The 24,398-nt window shown below is 37.7% G+C and overlaps 1 protein-coding gene across 28 annotated transcripts in view; it reads left to right on the plus strand.

The window, feature by feature from the left end:
* ERC1 (ELKS/RAB6-interacting/CAST family member 1) overlaps positions 1–24,398 on the plus strand; it is a 511,501-nt gene that overhangs the window by 77,057 nt on the left and 410,046 nt on the right. For all 28 annotated transcript variants that reach the window (XM_054527822.2, XM_063711693.1, XM_063711688.1 and 25 more), the window contains one exon: positions 16,741–17,157. In XM_054527822.2, the coding sequence (XP_054383797.1) occupies positions 16,741–17,157 (417 nt within the window). The remainder of the gene's footprint in view (positions 1–16,740; positions 17,158–24,398) is intronic.

Genomic DNA, 24,398 nt, shown 5'->3' on the forward strand with positions numbered 1-24,398 from the left:
TTAGCCAAGTGTTGTGGCATACACTTGTGGTCTCAGCTACTGTGGAGGCCGAGGTGGGTGGATTACTCGAGCCCAGGAGGTTGAGGCTGCAGTCAGCCAGGATTGCATCACTGCACTTCAGCCTGGGTGAGAGAGCGAGACCCTGTGTCAAAAGAATAAAAATAAAAGTATGGCTTTTTTTTTTATTGATTAAAAGTTTATTTACTTGTTCCAGCAGTGTTGTAGTTTTCTTCATTTAAGTGTTGCACATTTCTTGTCAAGGTTACTACTATGTAATTTGTAAAATTTTTTTTCCTACTTTGAATGGATTTTTTCCCTATCATATTTTTTGAGTAATTAAAAATTGAAACAATCTCAAATTTAGAGAAAATTTCCAAATACGGTAAAAATAACTTTTTTGCCTCTGTAACCATTTGAGGATAAATTGCCAACCTATATGTCATCATACCTCTCCCCTTCATACAGTGTATGTTTCCCACAAAAAGGGACCTTTGGCATAACCGTCACATTCAGGAATTTAAATTTTTTTTAGGAATTTAAATTTAAATTTTAAATTCAAGTTTCATTTGTTGTTCTAATAAACAAAAATAATCTTTGTAAATAAAAAAGATTGAGTTTAGAATCACAGGTTTCATGTCTCTCATCTCCTTCAGTCCACAGGTTGCATATCTCTTTCATCTCCTTCAATTTGGGACACTTTCTGTCTGTTTTTGGCTTCATGACCTGGATACTTTCAAGGATTACAGACTAGTAGGTTTATAGAATATACTTCTATTTGGATTGTCCTGTGTTTCTTCATTATATGCTTAGGTTGTATATCACTGAAAAGAATATCACAGAAGGGATGCTGCGTTCCTGTCATCGTTCCCTGGCAGATGGCACATGATTGTCAGGCTGTCTTATTACTGAAGATGATCACTTTGATTGCTTGAGCAAGGTGATAATATCTTTCCAGCTTCTCCACTGGGCAGTTACTCTCCTTTTGTAATTAATACTTATTTTGTGAGGCGATACCTTGAGACTATATAAATATCTCATTCTTCATCAACTGTTCAATTTATTTATGTCATATCTGTATGGATTTATAGATCCCTGTTTTTTTCAGTAGTTTGTATGTAACCACCATTATTGAATTTGATGCTCAATCTGTCCAAGAGTTGGCCAGTAGGAGCCCATTCAAGCTCACTCCTGTGTCTGTTAGACATGTTCCTGTTATTCTTTGAGTACTTCCTTTCTTTCTGGCATGAAAATTTTAGGTTCACTAAAGTTATTTAATATTCTTGTGTGAATATTTCATTTAAGTTTTCTTGTTTTTGTATAGAAACCTTAAGGTTAAACAAGTAGCTTTATTTGAAATGTCAATTACCCCTGTAATATGGGGACCAAAAATTTTGTTAAAAACTGTCAGAAAAAGCTGTGCATGGTGGCGTGCATGCCTGCAGTCCCAACTACTCAGGAGAGGCTGAGGTGGGAGGATTGCTTGAGCTCAGGAATTTGAGATCAAACCTGGGTAGTAAAGCGAAACCCCCGTCTCTCTATTAAACACACATGCGCACACACACACTCACAGGAAATTGTCAGAATAAAGACATGTATAAGCATCTATCCCAGCTCATATATTTGGATTAAAAAAAATGCTAAGCATCAGTAAAGAATCGGGTATCGCTGTGTGCTGATTTTTTTTAAATTCCTAAAGTGAAAAGTAATTGTTTTTGTATGCAATAAATAAGAAAGGACCAGAAGAGAACCGGATCTTTTAAGCCTTTAGGTTCCTTATCTCCAAGATAATTTTATAGGGATTTTTGAGATCAAGATTTTGGCACCTTAGGCATACAAGTACAACAGTACTTGGCATTTTGTAGGGATTCTCAGGCAAATATGTTATTTTATGATGTTAGGTAAAGGAGGAGAGAAATTAGTATTCCCAATCTTTTCTCTTCCCTCTCTCTTTCCTTCTTTGAGAGAGATTATAGTTGAAAAGAGGAAGCAGCAAGGTGGGAAGGAACATAGATGGAGAGAGATGTTTAAGTTTTTGAAGAGATGATGATGAGATGAGTTTTTTTTTTTTTTTTTCTTTTGAGACGGAGTCTCACTCCATCACCTAGGCTGGAGTGCAGTGGCACAATCTCAGCTCACTGCCGCCTCCGCTTCCCGGGTTCAAGCGATTCTCCTGCTTCAGCCTCCTGAGTAGCTGGGATTACAGGCGCCCGCCACCACGCCCGGCTAATTTTTGTATTTTTAGTAGAGACGGGGTTTCACCATGTTGGTTAGGCTGGTGTCAAACTCCTGACCTTGTGATCTGCCTGCCTCGGCCTCCCAAAGTGCTGGGATTATAGGCGTGAGCCACCGTGCCTGGCGATGATGAGATCTTAATTAAGACTCTCAGTTTTGGAGAGAGATGTTCAAGTTTTTCATCTTCCCCTGAGAATCCCTACAAAATGCCAAATAGTGTACTTGTACACTAAGTTGCCAAAATTTTGATCTCAAAGATCCCTATGAAATTATCTTGGAGATAAGGAATCTGAAGGCTTAAAAGATGCAAGAATCAAGTTTCTCCTCTGGCTCTTTCTTATTTATTACATACAAAAATAATTACTTTTCCCTTTAGGAATTAAAAAAAAAAGTAGTCACACAGTGATACCTGATTCTTTACTGATGCTTAGCATTTTTTTGTGGAATAATTTTTATCCCTCTAACAGTAACATGATGTTAAAAGCCCTTGAAAAAAATGAAAATTAATTCCATTTCATACCCTTGAAGCTCTGATTTTATTGATAATTTTGTTTTTTAAGTGAACAAAACCTCAAAATATACCAGCAAGGTAAATTTATTGATTTCTCCTCTTATGCCCGATTGCTTATCAGTTTGGTTCTTTTGTCTAAAAATGATCCAATTAGCAGACTAATTTTTTTTCAACAGGGAACTTTCACCTTCTTACACTGTGTTCTCATTGGAGCATTGCATAGTCTCTGCATATGTAGAGCGTGAAGATGGCGTCTTTGTGTATACCTTCTTAAGTAAGCTAAACTGCCTTGAAAATGGCAGTAAGTAGCACATTAAGACATAAAAGGTCATTTCTTTTTTGGCGAATGGTTCTTTGTTTAAATGGAGAAACATAAGGTCTTATATTGAGAGGCAGATTTATTTAATATTCCATAGATGTAATTTTAAAAATATTTCTCCTGTCTCAGAATGAAGTGAGGGTTCTGCTAAGACAGCTTTGTAATTCACAGCTTTCTTTGAAAATGCTGTGCCTTTATTCCTTATCGATGGACTTGAATGCTCAGTCATTTGTGGGGTTTTTTTGTTTTGTTTTTATGAAATAACAATTTGATCATTTATACCAAAAGTTAGTGCTATATGATTAGATATAAAAGTTCCTTAGATAGAAACATTCCAGGCTGGATATCTGACTCCTTTTATCATCTGCATGATGTACTTAGCTGTATATAAAATGGAAAAGTAGAAAGTTTAAATGACTGGTAAAGTTGGAGGAACACTCTGCTACCCAGAGGTTATATTTCTGTGTCTTCTTGAGAGAAACTTTTACCCATGTGCTCAAGGATCTAGATAGATGGAGGTGTAATTTATTATAATAGTGATCTAGATAGGATCTAGATAGATGGAGGTGTATTTATTATAATAGTGAATAAGTACAAAAATACTTAACTGTTCCTCAGTAAGTGAATGGATACATTGATATTATTCTTATAGTGGAATTCAAATAAACAATCCTTTTCTCCAGAATACTTAGGGCAGATGTATTTTGGAATTTAGGAATTTTTAAACTTTAAAGGTAATTCAGTATGTATACCATTTATTGTATAACACTCCCATTGGGATTTGGGAAACACCTCATAATCAAACATACTAATTTTTCTGTAGCAAAATTTATGAATATTCATATTAAGTGGGATAAATAGATTTTAAATGGCTTCATACTATTTGGGTTAATTACATTTTTAAATTAAGTTATGGGAAAACTTAAGAGCTTTTTGGATTTTAGATTTTTGGATAAAGAATTGTGAACCCGTATTATACAGTTCATAAAATGAATGAAATAGATCTACATGTATCGATGTGGATAAATCTGAAGCATATTATGTAAAGTAACAAAAGGAAGTTGCAGAGATAACCTTGTGCAAATGACATCATTTATGTGAATTGTTAAATAAGCAACAGTGAGAGAGAGAGCTCTGAAGCAAATAAGGCAAATTATTGGTAGTGGTTTTCTTACTTTGTTGTATGTTTGAATGTGTCTTTATAACCTCAAACTTTAGCTTTTAAACCTTCTGTTTTATCTTAAGAATGTAAGGTTACATTGAGTTAGGCAATAAGAGTATGCTACAAAGCATGTCAGAACTGGAAGAGTTCTTTAAAATCATTTAAATTATCATCTCTTTCTTTCTTTCTTTTTTTTTTTTTTTTTTTTTTTTTGGAGACAGGGTCTCACTCTGCCGCCCAGGCTGGAATATAGTGGCATTATCATGGTTCACTGCAGCCTCAGACTCCTGGGCTTGGGGGAACCTCCTGAGTGTCTGGGACTATAGATGCATGCCACTGTGCCCGGCTAATTTTTTACTTTTTTTGTAGAGACAGTGTCTGTGTTGCCCAGGCTGGTCTTGAACTCCTGAGCTCAAGCAGTCCTTCCTCCTCAGCTTCTCAAAGTGCTGGGATTATAGGTGTGAGTCACTGTGCCTGGTCTACTCTTCTTTCTTCTAATCCAAGTCATTCCTACTTGTTAAGACGTTCTCTTGAATATTTATTTATTTTCCCTTTTTAAACCTTAGACCTTTTACTTCTTTTCAAAACGTATTTTGGTTGAGATATAGTTTCCATACAGTGAAATGCACACACCTTAAGTATCTTGTTTCCATGAGTTTTGACAAATGCCAACACCCGTGTAATCCACAATTCTGTCAAGATATAGAACATTTCCATCATCCCACAAAGTTCCCTTGCGTCTCTCCCCAGTTAGGGTCATCCCTGCCTACCAGTACAGGTAGTGTTCTGATTCCTTTCACTTTAATTTTACGTGTTCTAGAACTTCATCTAAATGGAGTCATACAGTCTGTACCCTGTTGTGTCTGGCTTTTTTTGCTCAGCATGTTGTTTTTTACATTTATCCATGTTGTTGCATGTATCCATAGTTATCCTTTTATATACTGAGTAACACTTCATTGTGTGAATGTGGTACTATCAGTTTATGCAATCTTCTGTTGATGGACATTTGTGTTGTTTCCAGTTTTTGGCTCTTATGGATAAAACCACTGTAAACATTTTTATATGGTTGTGTTTATTGGTACATGTTTTCATTTCTCTTGGAGTAATACCTAAGGGTGGAATTCCTGGGTCCTAGGGTGGGTGCATACTGAACTTTATGAGAAACTACCAGACCAGTTTTCAGTGTTGGTTCTGGCTGCTTCACATTCTTGCCAGCATTTGGTATTGTTAGTTGTCTAAATTTTAGCCATTCTAGTGGGTATGTAGTGGTATCTTATTGTGGTTTTGATTTTCATTTCCCCAGTTGCTAAAGATACTAGTCACTTTTTCCTTTGCTTATTGGTTAGTTAGTTCAATTGCTTATTGTCCTTAGAAGAACGTTCATCTTCCCCAGGAATGTATTTTTCTTTCTGAAGTATCTAAGTCTTTTACCCACTTTTAAAAAGTTTTTTTTTTTTTAATTGAGTTGTAGAAGTAGTTTATATATTCTGGATACAAGTCCTTTAACAGTTATATGTGGCATGCCAATTTTATTTTTATAGTGGTCTCTTTCTTTTTAAAATTCTTCTCATCACCCTTTCCATATGATATAATGTTCTCTTTTGATAAGCAGAAATTAAAAATTTTGAAGTCTAATTTGTGAATTTAAAATTTTATCATTAGTACTTCCTAAGATAACCATCCAAATATCTTTCCCTTAAAAGTATAAAGTCTGAGGCTGGGCATGGTGGCTCACACCTGTAATCCCAGCACTTTGGGAGGCCAAGGCTGGCAGATCACCTGAGGTCAGGAGTTTGAGACCAGCCTGGCCAACATGGCAAAACCCTGTCTCTACTAAAAATACAAAAACTAGCTAGGCTTGGTGGTGGGCACCTGTAATCTCAGCTACTTGGGAGGCTGAGGTATGAGAATCGCTTGACCCTAGGAGGCGGAGGTTGCAATGAGCCAAGATCGCGCCACTACACTCCAGCCTGGGCAGCAGAGCAAGACTCTGTCTCAAGAAAAATAAAATAAAATAAAAATAAAGTCAGCTGAAGTGATATGAAAGCTTTTGTGATCATAGATCTAAGCATTTGAATTACAAATATAACTTGGTGTGTAAAAGCTCTGCAGTATGCATGCAGGAATTAAAAGTCTGTCTGGAAATAATGGTAACAAATGTATTTATTGGGGTTTGTGTGATAGAATTGGCAGATAACCAGGAAAGCAAATTTATTTTCCTTTTAAATATGAAGGAAAATTTATGAAGGAAAAGCAAATTTATTTTCCTTTTAAATACGAAAACATGAAGTAATCTTTTGTGATGTTTACCACCTACATTGATTGCCTTTCTCTGCATTAATTTCTCAAAAATTTTCTTCATTAATTTTCTCGAGGAGCTCTTTTATCTACTTAATGTCTTTACAAACACATGTGCAAAAGAGTCTCAGACACATCTTATTTGATGATTGTCATGGAAAATATTAAGGGTTTGTGTACAAATGTTTATATTTATACTGCGGTGTTTTGCTTCCAAGAAAAATGTATGGTCTTCTCTATGCAAGTTTTATCATTTTTGTTGTTAGTTGTTTTTATTTCCAAGTCCTTTCTGTGTTTTCTTTAATTTTTATTTTTACTTTTATTTTTGAGACAGAGTCTCGCTCTGTCACCCTGGCTGGAGTGCAGTGGTGCAATCTCGGCTCACTGCAAGCTCTGCTTCCTGGGTTCAAGCAGTTCTCGTGCCTCAGCTTCCCTAGTAGCTGGGATTGCAGGCATGCACCACCATGCCCGGCTAATTTTTGTATTTTTAGTAGAGATGGGGTTTTACCATGTTGGTTATGCTGGTCTCTAACTCCTGACCTTACATGATCTGTGTGCCTCGGCCTCCCAAAGTGCTCGGATTACAGGCGTGAGCCACTGTGTCCAGCCAATAAATACTTTAAAAATAAATTTTCAGGCCAGGCACGGTGGCTCATGCCTGTAATGCCAGCACTTTGGGAGGCTGAAGCGGGTGGATCATGAGGTCAAGAGATCGAGACCATCCTGGCCAATATGATGAAACCCCATCTCTACTAAAAATACAAAAATTAGCTACGCATGGTGGCTGTGCGCTTGTAGTCCTAGCTACTTGGGAGGCTGAGGCAGGAGAATCGCTTGAACCCAGAAGGCGGAGGTTGCAGTGAGCCAAGATCACACCACTGCACTCCAGCCTAGCGACAGAGCAAGACTCCTTCTCAAAAAAAAAAAAAAAAAAAAAAAATTTTTTTTTTCAGCAATATGTGGAAAATATACATAAGATATAAGACCAATAAAATGCTACTGTCTAAGAGATGAGGTGGCTCATACCTGAATCCAGCACCGAGGTGGGCGGATAACCTGAGGTCAGGAGTTTGAGACCAGCCTGGCCAGTATGGTGAAACTCCATCTCTACTAAAAATACAAAAATTAGGGGGTGGTGGCGTACACCTGTAATCCCAGCTACTTGGGAGGCTGAGGCACGAGAATGGCTTGAACCCTGAAGGTGGAGGTTGCAGTGAGCCGAGATCACACCACTGCACTCCAGCCTGGGCGACAGAGCGAGACTCTGTCTCAAAACAGAAAGGACTTGGAAGTAAAAACAGCTAACAACAAAAACCCGTAACATAGTCATTTATTATCATTATCAAGTATTATGTACTATATATAATTGTATGTACCACACTTTTATATGACTGTCAACGCAGTAGGTTTATTTACACTAACATCATTGCAAACACATGGGTAAGGCATGTGTTACAACATTATGATGGCTATGACAATGTGATAGGAATTCCCCACCCTCCCACCCGAGATGGAGTCTTGCTGTGTCGCGAGGCTGGAGTGCAGTGGTGTGATCTCCACTAACTGCAACCTCTGCCTCCCGGGTAAGCGATTCTCCTGCCTTAGCCTCCTTAGTAGCTGGGATTACAGGCGTGCACCACTACACCCAGCTAATTTTTGCATTTTTAGTAGAGACGGGCTTTCACCATGATGGTCAGGATGGTCTTGATCTCTTGACCTCGTGATCTGCCCGCCTCTGCCTTCCAAACTGCTGGGATTACAGGTGTGAGCCACCGTACCTGGCCTGTGATAGGAATTTTTTAGCTCCATTGTAATGTTATGGGACCACCATGATACATGCAGTCTCTTGTTGACTGAAACGTCATTATGTGGTGTATATAGAATGCATTTATGACAGTAGGACTTCCCCATTTTGATAGTGTTTTCATTTATTCCTTTTTCTTTTTCTTCCGAGACAGAGCTTTGCTCTGTCACCCAGGCTGGAGTGCAGTGGCGTGATCTTGGCATCCTCCAACTCCTGGGTGCAAGCGATTTTCCTGCCTCAGCCTCCCAAATAGCTGGGATTATAGGACGCCACCATGTCCAGCTAAGGTCTGTAGTTTTAGAGATGAGGTTTCACCATGTTGGTCAAACTAGTCTCAAACTCCCCCACCCCAAGTGATCTACCCACTTCGGCCTCCCAAAGTGCTGGGATTACAGGCATGAGCCACTGCACCCGACCACATTTTCATTTATTCTTTAACTTCTATTCTGGGTTGTGGTAGCATAAAGATGGATTATGTTTATTGCTGAAATAAACCTGTTGTCCAAATTTTGATGTTCCCCAGCGATTGTCTTGTTACTTAGATTTATGTACAGCATTCGCAGAGCAAAAAGATAGATGATCTTATTTTTCCTGGATTCCGAGGCAGAGAGTAGTTGTTAGAATTCTAGTGTAATTGCTTGTTATTTTCTTGACTCGGACATCTTTTTTTAGAGGAAAATAACTTTGGTTAGTAAGTAAGCTCCAGATAATGGGTGAGAATGTTAAACAATTTAATCCATCCATTTAAGTTCTAGTGCGGGTCTTTTTTGCATTTTGGTGAGTCTCCTGCTTGTGTTTAGATTAGTCTGAAAACTTTGATTTGGTTTAATATTTGAGGGCTTTCAGTGTGCTTTGCTGTACAGGAAATAAATCTCTGTCATTAACTCAAAGAATACTAAACTAACAATAAGGAGGAGTAAATTACCTTGGAGGCTCTTCCCCTGTCTCATTCTCTGCGGTTCAGACTCATTAAATTAGTTTCTTCTTTTAAAATGTTTCTTTTTTTAAAATGATGGAAATTAGAATTCAGTTGACGTTTGTACCAAGTGGGGTTATATCTGTGTATAAGTTTTGACTCCCCCCAAATTTAACTATTAATAGCCTACTGTTGACCAGGGGCCTGATAACATTGTTGATTAACACATATTTTGTATGTTATATGTTAACATGTATTTTATGTATATACTGCATTCTTTAAAGCAAGCTAGAGAAAATGTTATTAAGAAAATCGTCTGGGTGTGGTGCCTCATGCCTGTAATCCCAGCTCTTTGGGAGGCCGAGGTGGGTGGATCATGCGGTCAAGAGATCAAGACCATCCTGACCAATATGGTGAAACCCCGTCTCTACTAAAAATACAAACATTAGCCAGGCGTGGTGGCGCTCACCTGTAATCCCAGCTACTCTGGAGGCAGAGGCAGGAGAATCGCTTGAACCCGGGAGGCGGAGGTTGCAGTGAGCTGAGATCACGCCATTGCACTCCAGCTCTTAGAAACAGAGCAAGACTCTGTCTCAGGGGGAAAAGAAAAAGAAAATCACAAGGAAGAGAAAATACACTTACTATTCATTAAGTAGAAGTGGACCTGATATCACGAAGATATTCATCCTCATCATTTTTGTGTTGAGTAGGCTGAGGAAGGGGAAGAAGAAAAGGGGTTGATATTGCTGTCTCAGAGATGGCAGAGGCAGAAGAAAATCCATGTGTTAGCAGACCCTCAGAGTTCAAACCTGTGTGGTACAAGGGTCAACTGTACTTTGTTTTCATAGAGATATATTAAAGTTTTATGAGTTTAGCTCATAGTGATCTTATCGGTTCTAAGCTTCATTTGAATATATTGCATGTAAAATAAGTGCTTTATCTGTGTTCCTTTTGTCTTTCTTGAATGTTGTTGTTAATTTAAAATTTGTAATAGGTTATAACTCTTATGTTTTACCCATTTGTGAGCTTTATTTTTGGATAAGAACTTTATCCTGTACTTTTGCTGTGCTTTGTATAGTACTACAACTATGAAAGATTCTTGTTGACTGTTGATTATCTGAAAATGCTTCTTTTTGCTTCAGGTCAAATATTGAATAAACCTAGAACATATAATTAACATTTTTATTAGGACTATGGTTTGTATTTTCGCCAGTTTGGATTTAAGAATTACTTGTATTGGTTGGTGTAGAACTGATTTTTTTTTTCTTTTTCTATTTTTTTTGGAGATGGAGTCTCACTCTGTTGCCCAGGCTGGAGTGCAGTGGCAGGATCTCAGCTCACTGCAACCTCTGCCTCCTGGGTTCTAGCAGTTCTCCTGCCTCAGCCCCCTGAGTAGCTGGGATTACAGGCGCGCACCACCATGCCTGGCTAATTCTTGTATTTTTGGTAGAAACGGGGTTTCACCATGGTGGTCAGGCTGATCTTGAACTCCTGACCTTGTGATCCGCTTGCCTTGGTCTCCCAAAGTGCTGGGATTATAGGCATGAGTGATTTTTTTGGAATAAGAGTAATTCACTGCATTTTTTTTTAAGGAAGAGGTATAACTTCCCAGATACTTGAAATGCAGCTAACATACAGTAGCCATTTACTTTCAACATAATTTCTCAACATTTAATTTTTGTCAGTTTTTCATCAAAAATTTATTGAGGACTGATAGTAGTCAAGTACTGTGCTGTGCCCAGGGTAAAAAGATGACAGTCCTAAGTCCTAGGAAGTTTATTGATGATAAATACAAATAATTAAATTGCAGATCAGTCTGATAAGTGCTATTCTATGGATAAGCATTTCGCCCTGGGCAGCACAGACAGGAACATCAGATAGCCCAACCAAACCGGAAGCTTGAGTTGGTTGACTTAAGAATTATTTAAAACTCTTTTGCATGTTACATTAATAAAGTTTATTTAATACATGTATTTATATGTTTCAGAAAAAATTGTTCTTAATTTAACATTTATAAAAGGGTACAATACTGGTGTTTTCTCTGACTCTGATCTTCTTAATAAACAGTGTACTGAGTTCTCTGTGATGTATTTTGTTTGTAATCATGACCATTTCACGTATCCATCATTTTTTTTTCTCTAAAAATATCTCTAGACTACATAGTTCTGTTATTTTAGGAATGAGAATAAACGGAATCAAAGTGTACTCTTGTTCTAAGAAACTAATGACAGTTTATTTGTTGGAAGTTCTGCCTCAGAAGAGCTTCTGATATTTATCTAAAATATATGAATAGTAGTTGTGATCTGTCATTGTTTTTGCAGATATCTTATTGTTGTAATAAAAGTCATAGGCCCTGTCAGATAGTTAAGAATTTTCATTATTGTTGTTCACAATATCTTACCATTTCATTGAGATATAGCTTGGTGTAATAATAGTACAGTCCTTGGAGTAAATTTTAGACAAATACTTTCCCAGCGTTTCAAAATCAAGCTGAGTGTTAGAGTGAGAAGTAGACTAGTGGGTGTTGCTATAAAATTTGGAGTGTGAGATCATTTTGCAGTGTGTCGGGAACAGACTTCCCAAATAGACATTCTAGTATTATCTTACAACTAGATCTTTCCTTAAACTCAATGTATCTGTTTTTGGTTGATCATTATAGATGTCTGTGATGTGTGAATATGCCCATTTTATCTTATGTATGAATATGCTGGAGAAAGAGTAGCCTTGCTTGTAGTCTGCTTTTTTCCTTCTTCTAAAGGAGTTGGCAGGAATTTTTATAAAATAAAGCTAGACTGATTGTAGCCAAAAGAGGAAATGTTGGTTTATATTTTAGTGGAGAAAACTGCTGTATAGACTTCTAGGCTACCAGTAAGAGCATTGTTTTGTTTTTATACTATAGTAAAATGGGTGCAGGCGGAGCTGAAGAACCAGACACACTAGTAGTTAACGTTTTCCTTCTTTACCAAAATAGTAATTGCCATGCTACATTTAGCCATATGTGCCAAAGCGTATGTGAAACTATTAACTGTAGCCAACATATATTTCTCCTGACTTGAATGAATTGATGATGAATGGTCAAAAAAGGAGGAACAGTCATACCTAGAAATCAGCTTCCCTGTTGAATTTCACTTCTGGTATTTCCATTTGGGATATATTCACTCAGGAGTGTCAGGATTTTTTTTGACTTCCAAGGGAAAGAAACTAGGCTTCAGAGAATTAGCGTTTTGATACGTCTTTTTATTGAGGGTTTTTTGAACTCCAGCAACTGTTAATCTTTAAAAGATGATGCTGGTAGTGAAATGCATTTTTAAATTTATATTCATGAATTTAAATTCCTGATTTTTTTTTTTTTGGTGAGTTTATTCTTCGAAAGAAATAGCAGTGCTTTTCAAGTGTTTGAAGACTACCAGAATTGAAAGTTCACTGCTTGCTAAAAGCATAATACCCAAACCAGAAATGATAAAGGAAAATGTCATTGTCTTTGTATTAAAAAAGAAAATATCTATTAAAAGTCATCATAAACAATGTTAGAAGAAAAATGGCAGACTTGGAAAAATATTTGTAACATACATAGCAGGTGAAAGGTTATTTTCCTAATATGAAGAGCTCTTAAAATGGATTAGGAAAAAATGTTCAATAACAAAAAGGGCAAAGAACAAGAAGAGAGGAGTCACAAAAGTCGATTTACAAAGATACAGATAGAAAGGATTTGTAATATGACACAAGTCGATATGCAAAGATACATATAGAAATGATTTGTAATATGACACAAGTCGATATACAAAGATACATATAGAAATGATTTGTAATATGACAAAAGTCGATATACAAAGATACAGATAGAAATGATTTTAATATGACAAAAGTCGATATACAAAGATACATATAGAAATGATTTGTAATATGACAAAAGTCGATATACAAAGATACATATAGAAATGATTTGTAATATGACAAAAGTCGATATACAAAGATACAGACAGAAATGATTTGTAATATGACAAAAGTGGATATGCAAAAGATACGTATAGAAATGATTTGTAATATGACAAAAGTGGATATCAAAGATACGTATAGAAATGATTTGTAATATGACAAAAGTCGATATACAAAGATACATATAGAAATGATTTGTAATATGACAAAAGTTGATATACAAAGATACAGATAGAAATGATTTGTAATATAAGTCGATATACAAAGATACATATAGAAATGATTTGTAATATGACAAGTTGATATACAAAGATACATATAGAAATGATTTGTAATATGACAAGTCGATATACAAAGATACATAGAGATGATTTGTAATATGACAAAAGTCGATATACAAAGATACAGATAGAAATGATTTGTAATATGTATCAGAATTATAATTGTGCATACTTTGTGATCCAGCAATTCCATCTTTGAGAATTCCCAAGAAAAATGTGGATTCATGTGTAAAGATACATATGTGAAGGTGCCTCTTACAATAGTGAAAAATGAGAACTAACCTAAAATATCCATAAGTGGAATTTTATGACCAACATCTTCTCTCCAACCAATTTTTTTATTATGGTAAAATATATATAACATAAAATTTACCGTCTTAACCATTTTGAAGTGTACAGTTTAGTGGCATTCAGTATATCCCATCTATCTCCAGAACTCTTTTCATCTTCACAGACTGAAACTCTACCCATTAAACAATAACTCCTCGTTCTGTCCCACTCCTACGTCCTGGCAACCACTGTTCTAGTTCCTTTTTTATCAATTCGACTGCTCTAGATACCTCACGTCAATGGATACATACAGTGTTTGTCTTTTTGTGATTGGCTTATTTCACTTAGCACAACGTCTTGAAGGTTCATCCGTGTTGTAGCATGTGTAAGAATTTCTTTCCTTTTTAAGGCTGAAAATCATAGCAGGTGATATGGTTTGGCTGTGTCTCCATTCAAATCTCGACTGGAATTGTATCTCTCAGAATTCCCACATATTGTGGGAGGGCCATAGGAGGAGGTAATTGAATCATGGGGGCCGGTCTTTCCCATGCTATTCTCGTGATAGTGAATAAGTCTCACGAGATCTGATGGGTTTATCAGGGGGTTCCGTTTTTGCTTCTGCCTGATTTTCTCTTGCTGCCGCCATGTAAGAAGTGCCTTTTGCCTCACGCCGTGATTCTGAGGCTTCCTCAGCCATGTGGAACTGTAAGTCCAGTTAAACTTCTTTTTATTTCCAGTTTTGGGTATGTCTTTATCAGCAGCGTGAAAACGAACTAATAGAGCAGGCACCTTGTTTCCAAAAAAAAAAAAGATTTTTTCAACGGATAATGCAGGTATTTATACCCTCATTTAAAGTATGAGGAATCTGAAACCCAGAAAGATGGTGACATGTCTAAATGTCATAACTAGTCAGTGTGAGAGTCAGAACTAAAACTCATGTTTTCTCATCACATTTAGTGTTCTTCCCAGTATGGTACACTGCTAGGCCTTGAATACAAGGAATGACCTTTTATTGTTGCTTCTTCATTCCTAAAAATAAGATTTTTGATGTAACAGCCTTTTGGAATTCATTGTATAATGTGCTGGAATTTACGTAACCATTCAGATTAAAGGTTCATATACCTTCTTTAGGGATACAAGCTAAAGATATGCCCTCTCAAACATTTTTAGTAGTTTATCTGCATTAATACCTTTATTTAATTAGTCACCCATGTTGTCATCGTCCCCTGTATAAAAAGCTTTGCATATTCTAATTTTAAAAAACTTTGCTATATTATTATCTTTGGGTATTACCAGTTTTGATTTCTGCAGTCTGCTCTGTTTTTGCTACTAGAGGAGGAAAGCTGATTTGGAGTTTTCTTTTTTCCTTGGTTCTAGTTTTAGTGGGCTGCAAGGATTGCTTTGAATGCCAGCTCTATCACTTACTCTGTGATCTTGGACGAGTGCTTAAACCTCTAAGCCTCGTGCCCTCATCTATAAAATTAAATAATAGTACATGTGTTGGGTATCTAAAATAGTCAAATTCAGAGAATCAAAGCGTGTAATGGTAGTTGCCGGGGTGAGGGGAAATGGAGAGTTACTAATCAACAGGAATATAAACTTTTGGTTGAGATGAATAAGCTCTACAGATTTGATGTATAACATTGTACCTGTAGTCAGCAGTAATGCATTGTACACTTAAAATTTGTTAGGAAAGTAGATGTCATGTTAAGGGTTTTTACTACAGTAAAATAAAAAAAGAGTCCATGTGTCATAATGAAGATTAAATAACATAAAAAATGTGTGGCATAATCTGGCATATACAAACTACTTGTTAAATGTTAATATTTATTATTTAATGTTTATAATACTTAAAAGTCATTTTGTATTTCGCTGTTCTTTGGTTTTGTTTGTTTGTTTGTTTTGACACGGAGCCTTGCTCTGTCACCCAGGCTGGAGTACAGTGGTGTGATCTTGACTTACTGCAAACTCCACCTCCCAGTTCAAGCAATTCTCCTGCCTCAGCCTCCTGAGTAGCTGGGATTACAGGTTCGTGCCACCATGCCGGCTAATTTTTGTATTTTTAGTAGAGACGGAGTTTTACCATGTTGGCCAGGCTGGTCTTGAACTCCTGACCTCGTGATATGCCCGACTCGGCCTCCCAAAGTGCTAGGATTACAGGCGTGAACCACCATGCCTGGCCAATTTTTGTATTTTTAGTAGAGATGGGGTTTTATCATGTTGGCCAGGCTGGTCTTGAACTCCTGGTGATCCGCCTGCCTCGGCCTCCCAAAGTTCTGGGCTTATAGGTGTGAGCCCCCGCGCCTGGCCATCCTTTGTATTTTTTGATGAAATTTTTTTTTTTTTTTTTTTTTTTAAGACAGAGTTTCACTCTTGTTGCCCAGGCTGGAGTGCAATGAGTACGATCTTGGCTCACTGCAATCCCCACCTCTCAAGTTCAAGCGATTCTCCTTTCTCAGCCTCCCGAGTAGCTCGGATTACCGGCGCATGCCACCATGCCTGGCTAACTTTTGTATTTTAGTAGAGACAGGGTTTCATCGTATTGGTCAGACTGGTCTTGAACTCCTGACCTTAGCTGATTCGCCCACCTCGGCCTCCCAAAGTGCTGGAATTACAGGCGTGAGCCACTACGCCCAGCCGTTTTGATGAAATTTTTTGAAGGAATGTATTCATATTCCTATAGATTTCCCATTTCCCACATTCCCTCAACTTTAGTTTCTGTGTAATATCTTCTATTAATTTTGAACAGTGTCTTTATTATAGTTTGTGCAAAGTGTGGAGTGAGTGCCATACTTATTTTGCGTCCTGTTGGGAATAAACTGAAGTTAAATTACTGACATTTTGCATATTATCTCAAATCATTTTTTAAGGACCTGTAAAACAGAATAAGGTGAATCCTAATTTGCTAGATGCAGATTTCTTGTAGCTATTTTTGATTCCTGCAGGCTGCTCTGATTTGCTACTTGAGGAGGAAAGCTGATTTGGGGGTTTTCTTTTTGTCTTGGTTCTAGCACATGCAGATGACGATCCAGGCTCTCCAGGATGAATTGCGGATCCAGAGGGACCTGAATCAGCTGTTTCAGCAGGATAGTAGCAGTAGGACTGGCGAACCTTGTGTAGCAGAGCTGACAGAGGAGAACTTTCAGAGGCTTCATGCTGAGCATGAGCGGCAGGCCAAAGAGCTGTTTCTTCTTCGAAAGACATTGGAGGAAATGGAGCTGCGTATTGAGACTCAAAAGCAGACCCTAAATGCTCGGGATGAATCCATTAAGAAGCTTCTGGAAATGTTGCAGAGCAAAGGACTTTCTGCCAAGGCTACCGAGGAAGACCATGAGAGAACAAGACGACTGGCAGAGGCAGAGATGCACGTTCATCACCTAGAAAGCCTTTTGGAGCAGAAGGAAAAAGAGAACAATATGTTGAGAGAGGTATGTGACTACATTTTTAGTTTTATGATTTATTGGTAATCTTTTTTTTCCCTGATTAATCAGCATCTTGGCCCCAGTGAATCTACGTGCTCTGCTGTGGTAGTGAAAGAGAATTTCATCTTTTGTATTTAAGTGCGTCACTGATTTCTATTCTGATTTGCCCTGTTGTATGGAATGACATTGTCTGGTATGTATGCTGGCTCAATGACTTTCTGGGTCTTTTCTCTCCTGCTCCCCTGATTTTGAGAGTTCATTTGTTGTTAAAGGGGTAAAAAATTACTTGATTTTTCACTCATCTCTAGATCTGTTCGTAGAGACAACAAACACAACAAAACCAGAATCAGAGTAGCTAACCATTGCTCAATTTAAAAATATTAATAAAAGAGAGTAAGCGGTTATCTCAGCTTATGTGTGCTTATAAAAGTCCTTGGCAGCAATAATGGATATTTGCCCTGTGGTTGCCATGGAAACTGTTGCCTTGCTGTAAAAGATACGTGATAAAAATCATTGGCTGCCATGGAGGCATAGCTGGAGAGAGTGATGTAGAGACACAGTGTTACTTATTTTTAGCTGACCTAGGTGACTACTGATAATTTTTTACTCTTCTAAATAATGTATCATTTTAAGAAGGCGTAAAGGAAGAAACCATCTTATATTGAATTAAAAAATTAATAGCCATAATAACTTTTCTATATATAGTTGGACTTCAGATAGTTTTCACTTTTGGGCAGGGGAAAATAAATCCCCAACCTGTGTTAGTGTGAGTCTGAATAATTCCTTTTTAAATGAAATGTGAGGAAGGAGGTTAAAAAAATGGCATATTCCCAAAGCAGCAAAATAATAATTTTAAAAAATACTTCTAAATTTGTAGGTTGTTCTGTAATTTTTCCTTTTGTAAAAAGTCTGAAATCTTTATTAACAGTGAGGACATTTTTATTTTTGAAGTAGAACATCATTGTTTTTTAAAAAACATGATGTTATTACACTGGAAATCCGTTGTAGTAAAATTAGGAAATAGATTAACAAAAACTTATAACTCAAGGTATTGTTACCTAGTAATAATTATTAACTTATGTACATGCTTCCAGTCATTTTTTTTAATTTTAAATTTTTATTATTTTTATTTTTAGAGATAGGGTCTCACTCTGTCACTCAGGCTGGAGTGCAGTGGCATGATCATGGCTCACTGCAGCCTTGAAATCCTGGGCTTAGGTGAGCCTTGTGCCTTAGCCTCCCTAATAGGTAGGTCTACAGGTGCATGCCACCATCCATTGTTAATTTTTAAATTAAAATATTTTGTAGAGACAGAGTCTCCCTATGTTGCCTAGGCTGGTCTTGAACTCCTGGCCTCAAGCAATCCTCCCTCCTTGGCTTCTGAAAGTGCTGAGATTACAGGCAATATGCCTATGCCTGGCCCATTATTATTACTATTGTTGTTATTATTATTATTATTATTATTATTTGTGACAGAGTTTTGCTCTGTCCCAGGCTGGAGTGCAGTGGCGTGGTCTTGGCTCATTGTAACCTCTGCCTCCCGGGTTCAAGCTATTCTCCTGCCTCAGCTTCATGAGTAGCTGGGACAACAGGTGTGCACAAGCTAATTTTTGTATTTTTGGTAGAGACAGGGTTTCGCCATGTTGGCCAGGCTGGTCTCGAACTCCTCACCTCAGGTGATCCACTTGCCTCTGCCTTCCAGAGTGCTGGGATTACAGGCGTAAGCTACTGCACCCAGCCCCATTTTTATTATTTATACATTCCTTCATTATTTCTGTTTCTTTTTTTATCTTACAAGGATGGAATACTGTGCATCAGCACTGTTCAGTAAGACTTTCTGGGTGGAGTGCTAATTAAGTTGGGAAGGGGATTTTATAACAGGGTAAGTGTCCTTTAGGAGGTGCCCTTTCAGTGGAGATCTGAAGAGAAGAAGCCAGCTTTGCCAAGTAAAATAATTTCATGAAGAAGCATTAACAGTTTTAAAGATCTCATAGGAAGGAGTTTTGAGGAAACAGGAGGGAGGCTGGAGGGCAAGAACATACTGTATAAGGGGAAGACTTAATAAGATGTGAAATTGGAGAGGTAGCCAGAGTCAGATTCACCCATCACATATTTATTGGACACCAACCATGTGCACAGCACTAAGGATATAGCAGCAAACAAATCCATGCTGTCTTTGAGAAAAAGTACCTGCCTTTATGATCCTTGCAGATAATGCAACAATTTTATTCAACATGGGAGAGAAAACCATTCCACTGTTGAATCAAGGGAGTGACACAATCTGATTTAGCTTTTAAAATTTACTTTGGTTGTGCTGAGAATAAATGGAGGAAGGAGAGAAGAGTGAACAAGGGAATATAGTAAGGAATTTAACTGCTATAATCTAGGTTAGGGGAATGGGGACTTGAAATGATTGCTGGAGATGTATAGAATATCACTAGCATATCAGGAAGCACAAAGAATTATGGGCTGGCAATGCTAGGGTATCCAAAAATTTCATTAGTTATTGAATTGTTGTCCATCTTTTAAAAAAACTGGCATTTAATCAATTCTTTTTTTTTTTTTTTTTTTTGAGATGGAGTCTCCCTCTGTTGCCCAGGCTGGAGTGCAATGGTGTGATCTCGGCTCACTGCAACCTCTGCCCCTTGGGTTCAGGCGATTCTCCTGCTTCAGCCTCCCGAGTAGCTGGGATTACAGGCACCCATCACCAGGCCCAGCTAATTTTTGTATTTTTAGTGGAGACGAGGGTTCACCATGTTGGTCAGGCTGGTCTTGAACTCCTGACCTCGTGATCCACCCGCCTCAGCCTCCTAAAGTGCTGGGATTACAGGTGTGAGCCACCGCACCCGGCCCGCATTTAATCAGTTCTAAAAGTCAAAACTTTCCCTGTTTTAACAATGAAATTGAGTTAAGTGTTAAGACTTGGTGTCGTGTTAACAGTCTCTATCAGCAAAGCAGCAGTCCAGGTATATTTGTTTGCCCATGTATTCACAAATATAATCATGTCCATTCATTTTATCATCATTTCAGCTGAGGTATGAGCATTGTTGGCATTTCCCATGTTAACTTTGTTGTTCAGTGTTTCTGCATAAATATTCTGTGAATCAGCATTGAAACAAAATTACTGGGTATGGAGAAGGTTATGAAAACAGTTTATGATGGTATGTGATTAAACTTTGTTTAAATAAGTTTAAAAAAACTAACTCTTGCAATCAGTATTAAGTAAAAATTCTAGGGCAGGTGCAATGGCTCACGCCTGTAATCCCAGCACTTTGGGAGGCCAAGGCGGGCGGATCACCTGAGGCGAGGAGTTCGAGACCAGCCTGGGCAATATGGCAAAACCCTGTCTCTACTAAAAATACAAAAATTAGCTGGGTGTGGTGATGCACGCCTGTAATCCCAGCTCTTTGTGTGAGGCTGACACATGATAATCGCTTCAACCCAGGAGGCAGAGGTTGCAGTGAGCCAGGATTGCACCACTGCACTCCAGCCTGGGCAACAGAGTGACACTCTGCCTCAAAAACAAACAAACAAACAAAACCCTAAATTTATGATAAAGTTTTGTGTCATGATTTATTTGGAGGCATTTCCACTATTTCTTTTCAGCATGTACAACAGTGGTGTGTCTTATAATCAGTGGCATCTTAGATTTGATGAAATAAGATAGCATTAAAATGGCATTTGTAGCTATTAATAACATTTGTCATTAGTTTTACATTTTCTTTATTAACATGATTTTGTAGATAGCAGGTAAATAATTCTCCCCCTAAAAAGCCGAAAGGTAAAAAGTAAGATTTCAATGAAGCATTATATTTTCTGTTTGTACTCAAATCACCTTGTTGTGTGACTGCTTATTCTTAGATTTTGTATTATTTTGCTGTAGCTCCCTTCATTTGATTGATAGAAGAGTGGGGACATCTCTTGGACAAATGCTGAATTACAGGCAAGACTTGGTTAGTGCTGGGGGCTTGACAGGTGATTCTGTTATACACCAACATTTGAGGCCCCAACTTTGGTTTTCAGTCTGCTAGCAGAGGATACCTAAGTTGGCTGTGGAATTTTTGGGTCTTCAATCCATATGCATACCAAACATTGTCTATAGGCCAACTAAATAATATATTTCAGCATGTGCTCCTACTTATTTAAATGCTGGTAGATGCTATTGTGATTAATAAACTACAACTTTGTTTTAAAACATTATTGCAGCCTACTAGTTTTTTGTCTGTATTTTAATCAACAAACCGTATTAGTACAACTGCTATCGTGTTAGGTTTGCGGAAATCTTTGAGGTTAAAAGTGCTAATATTTGAATATGTTCTAGGCTAGGGAATTCTGAATCTAACTAGCATATCTGAGGACTGCTTGTCAGTTTGTCAGTATTACTGGCAGTTAGAAGGTATAAGCAGAGGAGATTAGAGAAAAAAAGAAACGTATGTATATGTTTATGTATATCTAAATATATATATTTTTCTATATATAAATGTATATTTTTCTATATAAATAAATATATAAGTTTTTCTATATATATAATATATAAACATATATATTATATATTTTCCATATATATAGAAAAACATATTTATATATATATATATATAGAGAGAGAGAGAGAGAGAGAGAGAGAGAAACATAGAAAACGAATAGGAATTTAAATTTTTTTTTTTTTTTTTTTTTGAGACAGAGTCTGGCTCTTTCGCCCAGGCTGGGGTGCAGTGGTGCGATCTCGGCTCACTGCAACCTCCGCCTCCTGGGTTCAAGCAATTCTTCTGCCTTGGCCTCCTGAGTAGCTGGGACTACAGGTGCCTGCCACCATGCCCGGCTAATTTTTGTATTTTTAATAGAGATGAGGTTTCACCATGTTGGTCAGGCTGGTCTCAAACTCTTGACCTCAAGTGATCCTCCCGGCTCGGCCTCCCAAAGTGCTGGGACAACAGGCATAAGCCACCACGCCTGGCCAAAAAAGAAAAAGAAATTCTTAGTTTGTCTTTTGTAGCAATTTTGGAAGATGAGAACAATTACATACCTTACTTATTTAAGTTATTCCTCCTCTCTTTTTTTTTTTTTTTTTTTTTTGCAACGGAGTCTTGCTCTATCGCCCAGGCTGGAGTGCAGTGGTGCGATCTCGGCTCACTGCAACCTCCGCTACCTGGGTTCAAGTGATTCTCCTGCCTCAGCCTCCCAAATAGCTGGGATTACAGACGTGTGCCACCACACCTGGGCTAATTTTGTATTTTTAGTAGAAATGGGGTTTCACTGTATTGGTCAGGCTGGTCTCGAACACTCCTGACCTCAAGTGATCTGCTGGTCTTGGCTTCCCAAATGCTAGGATTACAGACGTGAGCCACCGTGCCTGGCCCTTCCTCTCCTTTTTAAATTACATCATTTGTCCTTCATTTCCATTTTGACAAGGTGACATTTTCTCAGCACACTGCTATTACCAGAGATGGTAATGGGTTCAGGTACAATGGTGTGTGACACTGGGCAAGTTAAGATACGAAAAAGTGGTAACAGTTCTTTCCATTTACCCTCCCTTCTTTTTTATTTCTGTCTCTGCTGTGTTGTGAGTATGATAAATTCAGAAATTGAATCTGTGAAGGGACTTCCCAAACAATGTGGAGCTTTCTATCCTTGAACCAAGGGTGCTGAGGGCTAAGATTTGAAACTTGAAAAAAAATTTTCAGACATAAGTTTTACTTTTTAGTCACACATACTTTCTCTCAGGTGTGCAAGTAAAAGTTGACTTACGAAGAAACAACTAGGGAAAAGGAGAATTATTAAATTTTGTTTCTCAGGCATGGTGGCTCATACCTGTAATCCCAGCACTTTGGGAGGCTTAGGTGGGCAGATCACTTGAGGTCAGGAGTTCAAGATCAGCCTGGCCAACATGCTGAAACGCCGTCTCTACTAAAAATGCAAATATTAGCCAGGCATGGTGGTGCATGCCTGCGGTCCTAGCTACTTGGGAGGCTGAGGCAGGAGAATTGCTTGAACTCGGGAGGTGGAGGTTGCAGTGAGCCGAGATTGTGCCACTGCACCAAAAAAAAAAAAAAAAAAAAAATTGCTTCTAACTTGTTTATTTTCTAACTATAAATTAGTCATTATTCTTTAGTTATTTAATGAGAGAAAATGAACATATTTCCTATGGTCTACCACAGTTGAAAGTATATTATAGCAACATTAAATGGACTAAGACAAAAAAAGACAAATAGATATAACAAGATTCAGATAATTGTACCTCTAATTTTTTCAAATGAAAATTTTCAGCCCAAAAGGAGTGAAATAAAGTGACCAAATAGCATATTCTACTTCTTACACTTCTTTGAATAGTACTTCTATTTCCAGTCTTCTCTCTTTATTGACAATGCGGGAGGCATAGGCTTGATGTGCCTGATGGGAAAGGGGAGCTTATCAGCTCACTGACTGGAAGATGTGTTCAGAGTGAACTGTAAGGTGCAGGCTTCTGAATGGGAGTTTGTTTTGAGCAATGGGTTTTAAAACATCTTTGTAGAAAAGCTTTATGCCTATGGATGGTTTAAAATACACCCCAATTCTTTATTGTATGCAGGGAAGGATTTTTTTTTTTTTTTTTGAGATAGGGTCTGACTTTGTCACCTAGAGTGCAGTGGCGTGATCTTGGCTCACTGCGGCCTCCACCTCCCAGGCTCAAGCAGTCCTCCTGCCTCAGCCCCCCCAGGAAGCTGGGACTACACATGAGCACCACCACACCCAGCTAGTTTTATGTATTTTTCATAGAGATGGGGTTTCACCGTGTTGCCCAGGCTGGTCTCGAACTACTGAGCTCAAGTGATCTGCCTGCCTTGGCTTCCCAAAGTGTTTGGATTACAGGCATGAGCCACCGCACCCAGTCAGGACTTTTTATTCAAATAGATTTTTCTGTTTTCTTTACATTTTGCTTGTGTGCTTGCTAGGGCGTAGAAATGAAATTACAGTAGTTTCACCTTAAAGTGAATCAGTTTGGAATTACCGAATTACCGATTTGGAATTAGGTAATGCTCAAGAGGAGAAATCAGATGAAATAAGTTGAAAATCTAAATTGTGTGTTATTTTTTAAAAAATGCAGTTTTAATATTTTCAAGTAGATATAGAAATGCCAAATAAAAATGTTGTAAAGTATAGGTTATAAAATTTTGTTAATAAATGAAGATTGTTTACAGTTAGCAGAGTTCATTTTATTTTTACTCAGACAATTTAAAGTTTGACACTCATTTATTGAACAAATACTATTA

Source organism: Pongo abelii, chromosome 10 (genome assembly GCF_028885655.2).
Source record: "Pongo abelii isolate AG06213 chromosome 10, NHGRI_mPonAbe1-v2.0_pri, whole genome shotgun sequence".
NCBI classification, from domain to species: Eukaryota; Metazoa; Chordata; class Mammalia; order Primates; family Hominidae; genus Pongo; species Pongo abelii.